General features: G+C 43.6%; 1 protein-coding gene across 3 annotated transcripts in view; it reads right to left on the bottom strand.

Annotated features, from left to right (window-relative positions):
- SLC6A6 (solute carrier family 6 member 6) overlaps positions 1-15277 on the bottom strand; it is a 237013-nt gene that overhangs the window by 65627 nt on the left and 156109 nt on the right. The window contains exons 3-5 of one of the 3 annotated variants that reach the window (XM_045025967.1): positions 11051-11216; positions 9076-9253; positions 3583-3618 (exon numbers count right to left, since the gene is read on the bottom strand). Coding sequence is in view for 1 of the 3 variants with exons in the window: in XM_045025966.1 (XP_044881901.1) it covers positions 778-916 (139 nt within the window). In the remaining 2 variants the exon portion in view is untranslated. Of the gene's footprint in view, positions 1-777; positions 3203-3582; positions 3619-9075; positions 9261-11050; positions 11217-15277 lie in introns of those variants that run through there. The other 2 variants (XM_045025968.1, XM_045025966.1) reach the window with 2 other exon arrangements.

Raw genomic sequence — 15277 nt, forward strand, 5'->3', positions numbered from 1 at the left:
TAAGAAGAAGTTCTTTAAAGTGCTGCACCTGAGCAATGGCACAGAACCCCAAAGGAGGTAGTACGGGTACAGTCATTGCCCATATTCAAGAACAGGTTAAACAAGAAGCTAGGGAAAAAGATGTAGACAGTAGCCCTCTTAAAATCCAAAGGCGTACACTAGGCAATCTTTTTTTTTTCATGTTCTATTTACTTTGGTTATCTGAAAGGCTGGTGCTCCTACACAGAGGTATATAATATATGAGGCTCATGGGATCTGGCCCACTCTGCTGCTATATATCTGGTTAAAATCCAACCCAGGTCAGTTGGTTGTCCTGTGGCTTATGTAAAACGAGTTTGGTGGATTTCTGGAAGAACAAGCGCCCTTATTGCAAAAGCCATCATCCCAATAAGCAGACTTATGGGCAGTTTCAGCACTGAGGCCAAAGGCTGAAAGGGCATGAAATCTGAACTACCTTTTCCTTTTTTTAACAGAAAAAGGTGAACCTTCTAGCTCTGAGTTCAGAGGCATTCGTACGACAATGTGAAGTGGAATCTTAACATGGTTGCTGCTCGTGTTGTACCTTGTCTGTGGATCAGCTGAGAACCAGTACTGCCAATATATCACCTTTCAGGAACGCTAAAATACACAACACTTACAAAATATAAAAAAGGGGGCACTGGTAACAAGTCCTAGAATTTTTAATGACAAATGGGTACACACACACACGAGGCATATAAATCCATGTAGCATCATTGCCCCCACCCTTTACAAATATCCCATCCCAACTGCACTCACCAGTTGGGACTTCTGTCCCCTCCTCACTGTGGATGGGCAGTGGTGATTCCTCCATAGGGTGAGGCACTGATGGAAAGTAATGAATTGTGGTAGTATTTGTCGCAAAGTGACAATCACAAGACGGTCCCTTTATTATCATTATAATACAAATGCCTGGTTACTGTCACAAGGAGTCCTTTTCAAAATGTCACATGGCAGGAGGTGGCCCCTGCAAATATTTCATGTGTCCGAGGCACCTCTGAGAATTCAGCTATATCAGTGGGATCCACCATCTGAAGTTTGAAATCCCTGGGCTTAATTTCCTCTTGAGAGTTCACATTCTGGGGGGATTATTAGCTTCTGAAAGTTTAACATTACCGAAGAGGCCTCATTTTGGTCATTCACAGTCGATGGGGTTAATCCCAATCTAGAATTCATATCCGTAGAAGTTTAGACCCTTCTGAAAATTCACACTGCACAGAGAGGTTTCTATCCTGGAAGTTTCATAATTCCGACACTTGACAATATTCTGATTATTCACATCCCTGGAGTAAACTCTCTTTTGGAAATTCATACTGTTGAAGAAGCCAAAGGGAGCCAAGGCACTAAGGCACATATAGAGACAGGTTAAAGACATCAAATCTGAGTCATGATATTTCATGCACAGAACCAGGAGAGAGAGGCTCTGGTGCTCAAAGCTTGCCTTTGGCTGCTGAAATGCCACATCAGGTGGTAGAAGGTTGTACTGCATGTGGCCTCTAGGCCATACATTTTGTATCACTGATCCATTTTATGGAATATATTCCAGTTACAAAACTCTAGATTATCCAGATATTCAGCTTTATGATATTAAAGTTACTAGAGGGAGACCTTTGAATCTGCATTCCAATGGGCTCCAGATTCTGGTGTACAACGTCGGGACACCATATCATCATGTCTTTAGGTTTCTTTTCCTATTTGAAGCCTCTTCCTTTAAAGATGTTTTTTGTTACCCTGATGATTCCTCTTTAAAAAACTGGGGGAAATGTGTCCTTTGAACTCTTTTCAAGAGACTTGACTTTTCTATATTAGGGGTCCCATGTTGAGTAATATGACTCCTGGAATTTTTCCAATCCTATTGTCTTTTTAAAAATGGTACCGTAGCTTCTCAAAGATACCCTCAGTCTCAGTTTTAGCATCCCAGTGTAAAGGACAATTCGTTTTAATTGCTGGTGTGTTTTTTTCATTTAATATACCCATGCTCTTCTCCTTTGAAAAAGCTTATCCTCAATTGATTGCCCTAGTGATGTCCATAAAACCAGCCAAAAGAATGTTCATGATTCAAAGATACAAAATAAAATTCTTATAACATTTCTGCCAGAAATATAGCTGGAATAGAGCAAGTTTTCAATAGATTTTTGACTAGCAATGGGACCACACAGTTGTGTCTTGCTAGGTTCAAAGAGGCTGCAATCTCTGCCTACACTTAAGCCCTCCTCTTATAGAAATGCACAATAAAGGGTAGTGTAAGAGAGAAACAGCTGAACACAGTTGACTACATAACTACCGTACTAGCCAGGGAAATAATGGTCTACAAGGGTGCATTGCGCAAGCTCTTTTATCTGAAAGCGGAACTAACATTCCAGCCCAATAACACAAAAAAAAACCCATTTGTCACCACACAGCGTTTTGCTACATATTAACCAGGAGTTGCTATCTGAGTCTAATCTAATGCCATAATTCAGAGACGTATGTTATTTTCTGAAAAAAAAAGTTGATTTATGAGAAGTCAGCTTGATGTGAATGCTCATGGCTTGCCACGCCACTTGACATAGGGCGTGCTTCAAAGTTGTACAAAGTGGGTCCTGCATTGCAATTAATGCAGTCATTTTCCTCATTAAGGCTCATTTTGCACTAAGGCAATAATGGTCTTAATCTATCTATGCTGCTTCTTGAAACATTTTCTTGACTTTACTTACTAGAAAGAGATTCTGGAGCAGAACTTACTTGACTACTTAAAGTTTTAAAATCAGAGATCTGCAAGCAAAGCAAGTTGCTAGGCAACGTGTAAAACTGGTGAGCTCCATGATGTGTAGCTTTACATACTCTATGGAGAGTCCTGTACAAGATTCATCAGCCTGACGTAGACTGAGCATTTATTCTGGAGGCAAAGGTATTCACAAAACATTTGCAACAATATTCATCGATGGCTGGTGTTATTTACTCTCATCTTAGAGGGCCCATGGGTTGTAAAAAAGGCATGAAATATCTGTATGCTACAAGAGGCCACACACATAAATAAACAAAAACAACTCTACTGACACAACTTGGATTTTGTAGAAGAATCCAAGAGAGAGAAGCTTATTTTTAGCATAGGACTGGGAGCTAGGACTCCTGAGTTCTAAGCTGAGCTCTGACACTGACTCCCTCTTTGACCTTGGTCAAGTCACTTAGGGCTTGATCCAAAGCCCACTGAAGTCAATGGAAGCTTTTTCCATCAAGTTCAATGGGCTTTGGTAGAGACCCTCAACCTCTATGAATCCGTTGCCACTCATATATAAAGTGAGACGTTACTACATCCCTACTTCACAGGAGGGGTGTGCTCACCAATACTGTAAAATACTTTGTAATGGTGCCTAGGTACTACCATGATATACACAATAGAACTGCATATATAGATTTGAGACAGCGGGTATTGAGTATTGTTATTGTGTAACTGCAGTTTATTTTTACATGCTCTTTATTCAGTGGTTTCTATGAGCAGATGGTAAGCGTTCCGTATTGGAACATTCTAATCATTTTTATAAGCCTTTTGTAATTTCATAAATGAGCATAAATAACACTTACATGAAGAAGAGTCTCTCCTGAATGGATTTTCTCTTCCTGTTTGGAGGGGAGGTGGGGAGAAAAAAGAAAAAGAAAAAAAACAGAAAGCAAATAAATAAACAGACACATAAAATAAAATAAATAAAATAAAAAAGAGGGGGAAAGTCCATCAGGATACTAAGATACATTTCGTTCTGATCTCTGTAATGGATAACTTTACTGCACCTCTACTTCCAAACTTCTACTGGAATATTTTACACCAATGTCAACCACAGTATAAGTCTAGCAATGCAGTAATGGCCAGAGCTTAGCATTTACATTCTCTGAACAGATAAAAATGCTTTGCGTCAGATCCTCAGCAGGTATCACTCAACTCAATCAGCGGCGCTACAGTGATTTACACCAGCAGAGGCTCTAGCTTAACCTATCCCAACATACATTTGGGGGGGGGGGGGGGGGATTAAATGAACATAGAAATGAAACTTCATACTCTGACTTTCCTTCCAAACCATTGGGGATCATTCCTATAAATGGACTATACTAAGTGCCAATGGAGTTAAGTGGGAATTTGCTGTATTGAGTGCTTAAATGATGGGACTACAGGATTACTTTTTAAAAGCCATCCTGTAGCATAAATGCAGGTTAGTGCATTTGACTTTTTTCATCACTAATCTCCCATTGTAATCTATTGAAAACTGCAATTTTAAAGCATCGACAATTGATTAGGGTGATGGATCAGATAAGGTATTACTTTTAAAAAGCTGTAACTCCTCCAACTTGCACATTCATCTGTAGTTGTTGCATGTTTCAAATTGAACTAAAGTGTTCTTAAGAAAGCAAAAACATCTTTATGGAGTCATTTGTCTACATTCTAAAAACACTACAGAGCATGGCACAGCTGTACAGAGCCCCCGTTTGGTATTGGTTCAGGTGTGTCAGGTCAGGATTGAGGTGTGCTGGCAGACTGGGAAGGAAGCGACAGCAATGGAATAACAGGGGGTGCTGGAGATGAGAACTGGGGAACATTGGCAGAGGGGTGTGATGAGGAGCTTGCACTGACTATATGCAGTATCTGGCGCTATACTGTGCTACCAATTCTTCATTTCACCAACTCCACCCTGTTAGTAGAAACAGACAAAGGGTGTTTTAGTGCTCTTGGGGAAATCACAGACACAGGAGAAGGCTCAGGGACTAATTATTTTTATATATCTAGAGTTAAAAATTAAATGATGGTGACTATGTTGTCTGCCTCATTTTTTAAAAATATACGACAGACCTCAGTCAAAAGATTCAGTGTTCTGAACCCACTATTACTGCAGAATACTGTAGGGTTTTTTTAATATTGGAAACAAAGGGCTTTCCAAAGCAATACTAGGGTTGACAGCATTATTATTTGCAATGGACAGAAAGAGCTTTAGCAATGGAACTGACCCTAACCTACATTCTGTAAGCACAATTTCCTATCAGTAAATTTCATCAGATAGTGATTTCCTTTACAGCACTCATTTCTTTAAACAAGATATTGTCAGATCCAATAGAATAAGAAAACAATTAAGCTTTTCTCCCCAAAGTGCTTCCACTATGGTACATGTAATGACACTGTAGAGCAAATAATCTATAGGAAAATAAAGATTTGGAAGACTGAACGATTATATTGTTATGCTCTGAGGAGGGAAAGCTTAATGAAATAAAATGTGATTGTTTGGGGTTTAAACAGTTTACCCATTGTACTAAATTGAACATTCAGAATGCTTCAGTAAAGTGAAAAGACTTTGGTTTACCCTAAATTCAGTTCTCTGTGCAATGATGGTTTAGTTTTCCTTTAGGGTTTACACTTCTCTGCCACACAATCTATACTCTCAGTTGGCTCTGCTGGTGCATTTGGGTGCAAAATGCAGATTACACTTTCAATGCAGAGCCAAGTGGGAACAGCCAAAGTTAGAAAGACACAGAATGGAACACCTCCTTGCTACGGAAAGCACACACAGCACAAAACAATTAGGCTATGAGGGAGTATCGCTTCAAAGCACTATATGGGGTTTTCTAACCGCGCTCTAATCCATAGGACTTGCTCAGTTAAAAGCCTCTTTGGCAATGCATCCCCAAGTGGAAAGGAGGCTTTAAGTGCAAATCACTGGGCTGCTTGGTATTCAGATTACAAATTAGGGAATTAATCCTTGAAATTCTCCCCCGTTTTAGCTGTAAAACAAGTCACTATGAAGAACCCTACTGAAGCAATCAAATTCTGGCAGGCAGGACTTCTCAAACATCATGCACAAATAGTAAAGTAGTCTAAGGTTTCTTTGTATTTTTCCACAGAAGTGCTCACCTCTTGTTCATACATGATTTCAAACATCCTGGAGACCCACTCTTACCTCAGCTCATACATTGTGCCATTTAAAAAAATAATCTCAAACCCATCAAAAAAAATAAAAATGCATAAACTAATGGCTGCCAACTAAATTGAAAGGCCAAATTCTGTCCTCCATTACATTACTGTACATTAACATCTGCAGAATTATTCCAGGTTTACACCAGAATCTGGCATGATATCCCTAAAACCAAAGAAGGGCATCTTTAGACAAGCACTTCCACTCATCTGTCCATCTCCTTAATGCCTCCAGATTGCTTTATGCTGGCTGGGGTTTACTGCTCTTTATATAGTGCCATAGCACTGCACGCAGCTAAGCAGCAGGTAGCTAGAGGATTTTGAAGCCAGTTGTCTGACACTGGAAAATGCAGGTTGGTAAATGGAAAACAACAGAAATTTAAAAATTAAAAAGGAATTCCCTTGCCTTTCCATTCTCTCCCCATCTATATTATAGTACAGAGATACTCAGACCTCAGTGGTTCAGTACCCAAATTAGCGATCAACATTACTCAAAAGAGCCACAGTAATGTGAATTCATTGTTTAATTTAGTATAGTGCTATATATTCATATTTAAACAGTATGATGGGGAAATATATATATACACTAAATATTTCCCCTGTCCTACTGTTTAAATATGAATTTATAGGCCAGTCATTTTGCTGTGAGTATATAATTCTCAGAGCAAAATGACTGGCCAAGTATTATTATTTTATCAACTACAACCAGTTAATAACACAGTAAAAACATCCTGACTGGTTAATAACTTAGTTTGGTTAATAATTAAATCAGAGCCACAGGAAACACATTAAAGAGCCACTTTCAACTCAGGAGCTTCGGTCTGAGTATCACTCATATAGCACATTAAGTTTGCCTGTCCTCCATATCCTGCCCTCTAATGGCTGGAGTGTCATAGCTCCATCTGCCTGCAAAGAGACTGAGAAACTATGTCACCCCCTACTGGCTGCAGCCTAAAGAGAATATGAACCATAAGGGAGAGAAGGTGGAAGAGAATGGGAGAGATGAAGAGAGTAGTGAAGATGGAAAAGGTGAAATGGAGAGACAAGAGGAGAGGAGGATGGGGGGTGTGAACAAAAAGGTAGATAAAGACTGAAGTGAGAGAGGAGCTATCTCTGAATGTTTCACAGGTCCTAGCTAACATTTACTCACCCTTGTTTACTAAAGGTATCCTCCCTCCAGACACATATAATTCACCCTCAACTTGTGCCCTGATATTGGAGGCAAATGGCATTATTAGTACGGTAGCTATCCCTTGTAAAAACTAAAATCTCTCTCTCTCACCATGACCATACTGTGCACTTCTGTAAAAGGAAATGATCTTCCACCAACATCCCCCGGGGAAAATCTTTCCATAGTACTTCTTTGGAGATAAACAGGGCCAAAAAGAGTTGGTCAATTCTGCTTGAATTCAAATCTAGAAGTAACAAATCCATATGCCAAAATCATAAAAGTTTTGCCCAAAGTCTCTCTTCTCAACATTCCACAACACCAAGTTTTATTGGGTTGATTTCCTTACAGTACTAAAGCCATAGAATCTAAACTGGTAGCAACTGTCATCCAAGTACCAAATTACAACTAACTCCATGTCGCCTGAACAATACGGCTCCACTTTTTGTTGGTCCAACACTTGAAACATTTTGACGTATAAGCAAAAAGATACAGTGGTTACCAAAATAGCACTATAAACACAACCAGCTCTTCTTGGCGCATTTTATTAATGCCTTTCCCAATACGGTTAAAAAATGGGAACTAACCAAAAAAAAGCCTCTCTACACCTTGGCATGAACTGTCCTGAAATATAAAAATCTTTCATATGTGTGTGGTCGTGTTTCTTCAAACTTGGTTCTGAACTTCTCTTTTCCCACTCTGTTTTCATTTGTCATTTAAAAACTAATAATAAAGAGAAGAAACAAGATTTCAGAACTTATATAAGTGTAAGAATTTTGTCACTTTGAAGGAAAAAGGTAATTCTCAAAGAAAAATATATTTTTTCACCTCTCACAAATGAGGAAGCATCAATAGGTTAATATATTCTGAATTCTCCATCTTTTTATGCATGTTTTATCTTCTGTGTGAATGCAAATTAACTCCCACACATACACCCCTTATCTTCATATATGGAAACTTAGAGCTGTCTCCAAAGTCTGTCTTTTGTTACATTATCATACACCACTGAAGATTCATCACCTTAAACTCACTGGGCCAAATTCTGAACCAATTCACACTGATGTGAATACAGATTTACTTTTTTGACACCAATATAAATGAAATCAGAATCTTGACCCACTAAGTTATGACACTTATGGAAACTTTAACTGCCTCTGAAGAAAAGAATGTCAGACCCCAGTCAGATTCATTAGTAGCAGCAGCAGCTGCAGCAGCACTGGCTGTATTGGTCTTTCAATTGGACCTGACTGGAGGTTTGCATACAGCCTTCAAAAATATGTTGCATTTTTCACGGGGGGGGGGGGGGGGAAAAGCAGGGGGAAAAGAAGAAATGTACTTTTAACAGTTGGAGAACTGCCAAGCAAGTGGTTAATTTCACACTGCAAACTGTTATCTGAAAAAAAGTTAACACAAGGTGGTGGAGCATGTACGGAGGGCAAGATGGAAATAGCTGCTCGAGAAACCACACGGTAGCCTAGATAGCAATTAAATATAGGTAGATGTGTTGTTTTTTTAAGGCACTTGAAAAGAAAGAAGCGGCGCTACTGGCCTGCGCGAGGCAGCGCAACAGCACGTTGTAATCTATCTAGCACAGGATACGGCAAAACCCAGCAAAAATACGGGGCTGGGGGGTGGGGGGCAGGAGGGAAACAGACCCTGAGCATAGCTGAGACATTTGCAGCCTTGATCAAGCAAGGCGATGCCCCCTCCCCCACGCCCCTCTCTCGTTCCTCCGGAGGGTCCTTTCTTTGCCATCTTCGCGTAGGCACAAGAGAGAAGCAGCAGCGAGTCCTCCCTCGTCCCCTGCCTGGCAGAGCTTCCTCCCTCCCTCCCTCCGGCAAAGGCAAAAACCTCGCCGCCGCCCGACAGCTCCTTCTTTGTTCCTTCCCCGCCCGGCTGCGGGCGCGCAGGGCGCGAGGCTCCCCCCGCGGCTGGCGGAGCGGAGCGGGGCTCTTACCTGCGGCGGGCTCAGGTAGCGGGCCGGGGCTCGGGGCTCGGGGCGGCCGTGCGCTGCGCTGCGTCCTGGGGCCAGGGACTAGCCGGGCGGCGCGGGCGGCAGGGCGGATTTATAAGCGCTTTTCTTCCTGACCTCTCCGCGCTGGTGCCTCAGGAGGGAGCGTCGAGCATCCCCCATCCTGCTGAGTGGAAAAACACCGGCTCAGCCTCTCCGTCGGTGGAGGGGCGGGGGGGCCGGAGGAAGGGGTGGGGGGGAGGAGGGGCCACGCTTCAGACACACACAGCCCGGGAGCCGGGGCTGGCAGGCAGCCTGCTCGGCTCCGGGGAGGGGCAGCGGCCGGCGGGGCCGGGGGCAGGGACCGGGGGGGGTGGGGAACAGCTGCTGCTGCTGCAGGGAGGCCGAGGGCGGCCACGAGGCCAGCAGCTGAGCTCGGCGAAAGGGAAAGTGGAAGCTTTCCCCGCGGCTGGGGCAGCCTGGCCCCCTCCCCTTTTTGTCTCCCCCAGCAGGCTGCGCCCCCCCCCCACCTTCCGCGCATCATCCCGCCCCCGCTGGAGTCACTCCGGATTGACAGGGGTGTAACTGAGCGCGGCGCGGCGCAAACAGCGGCGCCAAGTGCCCCGCTCCGCGTTGGAGGCGTTTAGTTGCAGTGACAAGTGGAGTCACGCTGCAGCTCTAATCCAACCCCCCCTTTATCCTAGGTCCCAGGCCCTGTCTCCATCCAGGCGCTGGGGGGCTCCTAGAATCCTAGACCCACAGGGTGGGAAGGGACCACAAGGGTCAGCTAGTCTAACCCCCTGCCAAGATAGGCAGGATTTGTTGTGTCTAAACCATCCAAGGCAGATGGCTCCAGCCTCCTTTTGAAACCCTCCAGTGAAGGAGCTTCCCCCACCCCCCTCCTAGGCCGTCTGTTCCATTGTCCTACTGTTCTGACAGTTAGGGAGTTTTTCCTGAGATTTAATCCAAATCTGCTGTGCCTTAGCCGCTCGAGGTTTGTTTCGCCTTTTTTCCCTGCATCGCTTTTCGGTGGTTCGATGTCGTGTGTGAAATATATAACAACTCGCTCTCTGTCTGCAGTTCTCAGTTGCTGTGGGTCATCGCCACCTTCCCACACTCGCTCATGCACGCAGGCTGTGGAGGTTTTGCTGGGGAGCCTTTTTTTTTTTCCTACAAAGAGTTCCCTTCTGTGTTACCAAGTATCAGGCTGTACTGGAACCAGGGCAACAGTAATTGCAACACAATCAAGCTCTACCCTTCCCCTACACCCTCAACACGCACCTACACCCACAACCCTAACTTACTCCCAGGTTGATGATTGCCACTGAAATTCTGGCTGCATTCAGTTTGGTTGAGACTCAGGTTTTAGGGATGTTTACAGACCTCTGGGATCTATCTATGTAGTCTCCAAAGTAAAATCTCACACCTGAACACTCCTTAGTTTTGTGGGATTTCAAAGAAGGTTACAAACCCAATAACCATAAATGAAGAGGGCGTGTGGACAAGCAGATAGGACACAAGACTAGAACTCAGGAGACCAGACCAAGGCTTTGTGGTTTGAGCCTCCCAGAGATAATTGCAAACATCTAGCACTCAGGCACGCACAATGTACAAAATAAATACAGTACAGTTTCTACTGTTGGAAAGTATAGCAGTCAGTTGGATTTGAAACTGCCTGGCCATTAGGGGCTTCTCTTCAGTAGACTTTTTTCTACTGAATTTTGTATATTTCTAGATTCCAAGGCCATAAGAGACATCTGTGATCATTGAATCTGAACTGGCTAACACGAGCTGTAGTAGCGCTTCCTCAAAATAAGTCCTAGTGCAGATCGTTTAGAAAATTCAGAAAAGAATGTAATTTTAAAAGCTGATTGTTTCCCTTTCGTGATTAAAGATTAATGATAAATATGCGTGCATATTCGAGGGAGAATAGACCCACTGTTATACAAAAAGAGAAAGAAACAAAATCCTTTTTCCTTACATTGAAATAACCACGTGTGCTATTGTTGTTAATCATCGAAATGACGAGGGGCTTGCTGTCGTCTTTCGCAACTGTGTTCTACGGGCTCAGCGTTGTGGTATTGCTCATTTTTCACAGTATCAAAGCAATTGAAGACAGAAAATATTTGTTCCCTTTGACCATTCCCCTGCCAAAAAAAGAGTTGTTCCCTCAGTACATTCCTGAATGCTTGCTATACGCTAACGATCAGATCGTCACTTGTATCATTTATTTTATGTGGCCTAGGTAAAAACAATTACATGGCTTTCCCAGAAAACTCTAGTTGTTAAAGTATTTACTAAATCAACTCACTTCATGCTAGCTTTTTTTAATATCGATTTTAAGGAATTTTCCACTAGTTTTAGGTAACTACCGCACAATAACCCTCAGCTGAATCCTGTGGTGTTGACATAAAAGTCCCATTTTACTTCAGTGGCGCTGCAAGATCAGCAATACGTGTATTGTTTTTGTTTCAGGGTTTTTTTTAACTAAATCAAATCAAATCAAATGGAACATAACTCTAGCGCCACTTCTGTGTTCATAACAATACTCGGAATGTCAGTTCCTTCCCAGTATTTGATATATTCTTAAATTCCTCTTTTATCATATGAATCGCATTTTCCAACCTAGGTCTAAGTGTACTATTAATAGACAAGAGACAAGACTGAAAAGGCCAAGAGTTTCTGTAGACATTTGCTATACAAAATAATGTAATCTTGATGGGCCTAATTCTGGTGTCATTATTTCACACAATGAACAGCAGTTAAAGCGGGGGGGGGGGAGTTTTGCATGTGAAAGAACTGCAGGATTAAGGGTAATATTCACCTTGGTAAATGGCCCATGTAAATCCCTCTCTACACCACTGAAGTCCTGCAGTGGCTCTGTTGGGGGAAGTATGCAGACGGGCTTTGCAGGACTCGCTACACTCCACAAACCACTGACCATGCATAATCTGGTGCAGCAGGCCCTCAGGTACTATGGTGATGAGCATAGTATAAATTACTAAGTAGCCCTAAATAGAATAGGATGGTAATAATGGTGATCCCTTGGAGGTTCTTCATCCAGTAGCTGTTAGGGTATGTCTACACTATGATACAAAACCCGTGGCACAGCCGCAGCGGGTGAAGGTCAGATGACTTGGGCTCGGGGTAGACATTCAGCTTGGGCTACTGCATGGGCTCTGGGACCCTCCCCCCTGCACAGCATCTCAGGTTTAAATTTGGAGCAAGATCCAGGCCCCATTGAAGTCCATGGCAACACTCCCACTGATGTAAGTGGGACCAAGAGTTCATCCTCAGTCTTTATTTAATGAATTTCACATCACTTAAGGGATGCAAAACTACCTGTGTTCCCCCAGTAGTAGGGTGACCAGATGTCCTGATTTTATAGGGACAGTCCCGATTTTTGGTCCTTTTTCTTATATAGGCTCCTATTACCCCCCCACTCCCGTCTCAATTTTTCACACTTGCTGTCTGGTCACCCTACCCAGTAGTGCACAGTGCACAGATTTCTGCCATTTGCACCAGCATCAGAGCGGTTTGCTACTAACATTACAGAATTTTGCAAAGAGCAAAAGCGTGATTTTTTTCCAAACTTGCCCCAGGATGAGCTGTCAAGGCGTAGTGAGAGAGTTTGTTTCCACAACAAAGTGGAAGCTTTTCTCATAGAGCAACTGTTTTTCTATTTTCATGTAAACCAAAAATAATCTCTGGCCTCTTTTTAAACATGAGAATGTACCTGTAGTGGGAATGTTTCTACAAAGCCCTTTTTATAAGCTGTTATTGATTTTTCTTTTCCTTTCTTTTTCTATTTCTTTTTTTCCCCCCTAACTTGAAATTCAGTTTGGCAATTTTTATTAGATCATGCATTTGGAGGTATGCTGTTAGCCTAACAAAATGTAAGATAGCATATTTGCTATGTTAGCAACATCCACTGCTCAGATTCCTACCTGGTGTGAATTGGCTTTTGACTCGAACGGTCATGGCTTTGTAGTTGTTTACATTAATTTTTTGATGGAGCTCCATCCTGCTTTTGCCATTGGTACTTTGTTTTCCATGAATAAAGGTCATGGCATTGGCATCACAAAAAAAATATTCTTGCTGTGGAAGCAATTGAGCCATTCCCTCTGGGTTATCAAATGACTCACATGATAGGACAGGATAATGCACTCAAATGTGGGAGGGAAGAAGTCATAGGCATAAGGAAGAAAAGACCCCCAAAACTCTCTTATAGTCCTCTGACGCAGGGGTGGGCAAACTTTTTTGCTCGAGGGCCACATTGGGAACTAAAAATTGTATGGCGGGCCATGAATGCTCACAAAATTGGGGTTGGGATGCGGAAGGGGGTGAGGGCTCTGGTTGGGGGTGCAGGCTCTGGGGTGGGGCTGGGGATGAGGAGTTTGGGGTGTAGGAGGGTGCTCTGGGCTGGGACCAAGGGGTTCGGAGGGTGGAGGGGGATCAGGGCTGGGGCAGGGGTGCGGGAAGGGGGGGCAGGTTCTAGCTGGTGGTGCAGGGTTTGGGGTGGAGCTGGGGATGAGGAGTTTGGGATGCAGGAGGGTGCTCCAGGCTGGGATCGAGGGTTTTGGAGGGCGGGAAGGGGATCAGGGCTGGGGCAGAGGGTTGGGGCATGGGGAGAGGCTCAGGGGATGCAGGCTCCGAGCGGCGCTTACCTCAAGCGGCTCCCAGAAGCAGTGGCATGTCCCTTCTCTGGCTCCTACACGGTGGCACGGCCAGGCAGCTCTGCACACTGCCCCATCTGCAGGCACTGCCCCTGCAGCTCCCATTGGAGCCTATAGGAGCTGGAGCAGGGCCATGCCGCGGCTTCCGGGAGCCACGTGGTGCAGCCCCGACCTGCGCCCTGGCCGGAGCACCAGAGCAGGGCTGAGCCATGTGGTCTGGCCCCCAAACTCGCACCCTGGTCGGAGCGGGGTTGAGCCACTGGTCCAGCCATCGACCCAGCTCCCTGGCCGGAGTGCCAGAGTGGGGCCGGGCCGCGTGGTGCAGCTTGCAGGCTAGCTTAAAATGGCTTGCAGGCCGGATCTGGCCCGTGGGCTGTAGTTTGCCCACCCTTGCTCTAGTATCTCTCTAGTCACATGGCTCCCTGACTTGGCAGGATTGTTGCTTCTAGCATAATCCTAATATTTAACATTTTAAATGCCTTCCTGACTCAAAATTAATGCAGCTCTTGTCCTGCTTTTAGTAGACTTTTTAAAAGCCTGAAAGATTTCACTGTTGGAAAGTTTTTTCCTGGTATTCAATCTAATTTTTCCTTTTCTTAATGTTGTCTAAGTATTCTTATTCCTTGATACAACTATGACCAAGTCAGCCGACATAGTTATGACAATTGGTCCCGACCTGGCTACAACACGGTTAACATTTGTTGTGTAGCTGGAATCTAACAGTGGGCCCATAACTGCATTAAATCATTGGACTGTCCGAGATTTTGACCTGGTAACAGGCATGACTGGGTCCCATCTACATTACTTTGTTAAGCCACGTTGTAGCTCGATCAGACACCAAACATTCTAACTGGGTCAGTTATAGCTATAGTATAGATGAGGCCTTTGTCATGCCTTTATGGAAAAGTCCTCTGCAACTTTACAGCCATCAGGCAGTGATAAACTATTTTCATAGCCTTTCATAGCCTTCCTATTGTCTATTAGCCCAAATGCCGTATTTAGCTATTTTAATCTTTCCTTGTGTTTCAGTCCCGCAAATGCCCTTGTCCTTTTTTTGCTGTTCTTCAGTCTGTCAATCTTTCTAGTAAAGTAGTACTCATAACTGAATGCAATATTCCAGGTGAAGCTGCATTAGAACTGCATGGAGAGAGATTCTCACTTCCCTATGCTCGGTATTGTTATGATGGCTCTGCATATTCAGCTCCAAATATGGATTGTTCTGGGTGTTGGAAGGGATTAAGATGAAATCACCTTATTATTGTAACAGAGAAGTAGCCAAAATAGTGAATGAACTCCTGCAGATCTGTGGTGTCAACAGTAATTATGACATTCTGCCTTTGTTGGTAGAATATAAGAGAAAGAATATTGGAAAAGAAACTCAGGGTTAAGCAAGTCTGGAACCCTCCCTCCCCAGTAAATACATCTTTACTACAAAGTAGAAAATCAAATTCTCTAGAAATGATGGGGTCGAGAGGGTTATTATTAAGTGGCCCAAACCCTGAATTCCTTGTTCAGGTTTTACACAGATGGAA

Source organism: Mauremys mutica, chromosome 7 (genome assembly GCF_020497125.1).
Source record: "Mauremys mutica isolate MM-2020 ecotype Southern chromosome 7, ASM2049712v1, whole genome shotgun sequence".
In the NCBI taxonomy this organism is placed as follows: domain Eukaryota; kingdom Metazoa; phylum Chordata; order Testudines; family Geoemydidae; genus Mauremys; species Mauremys mutica.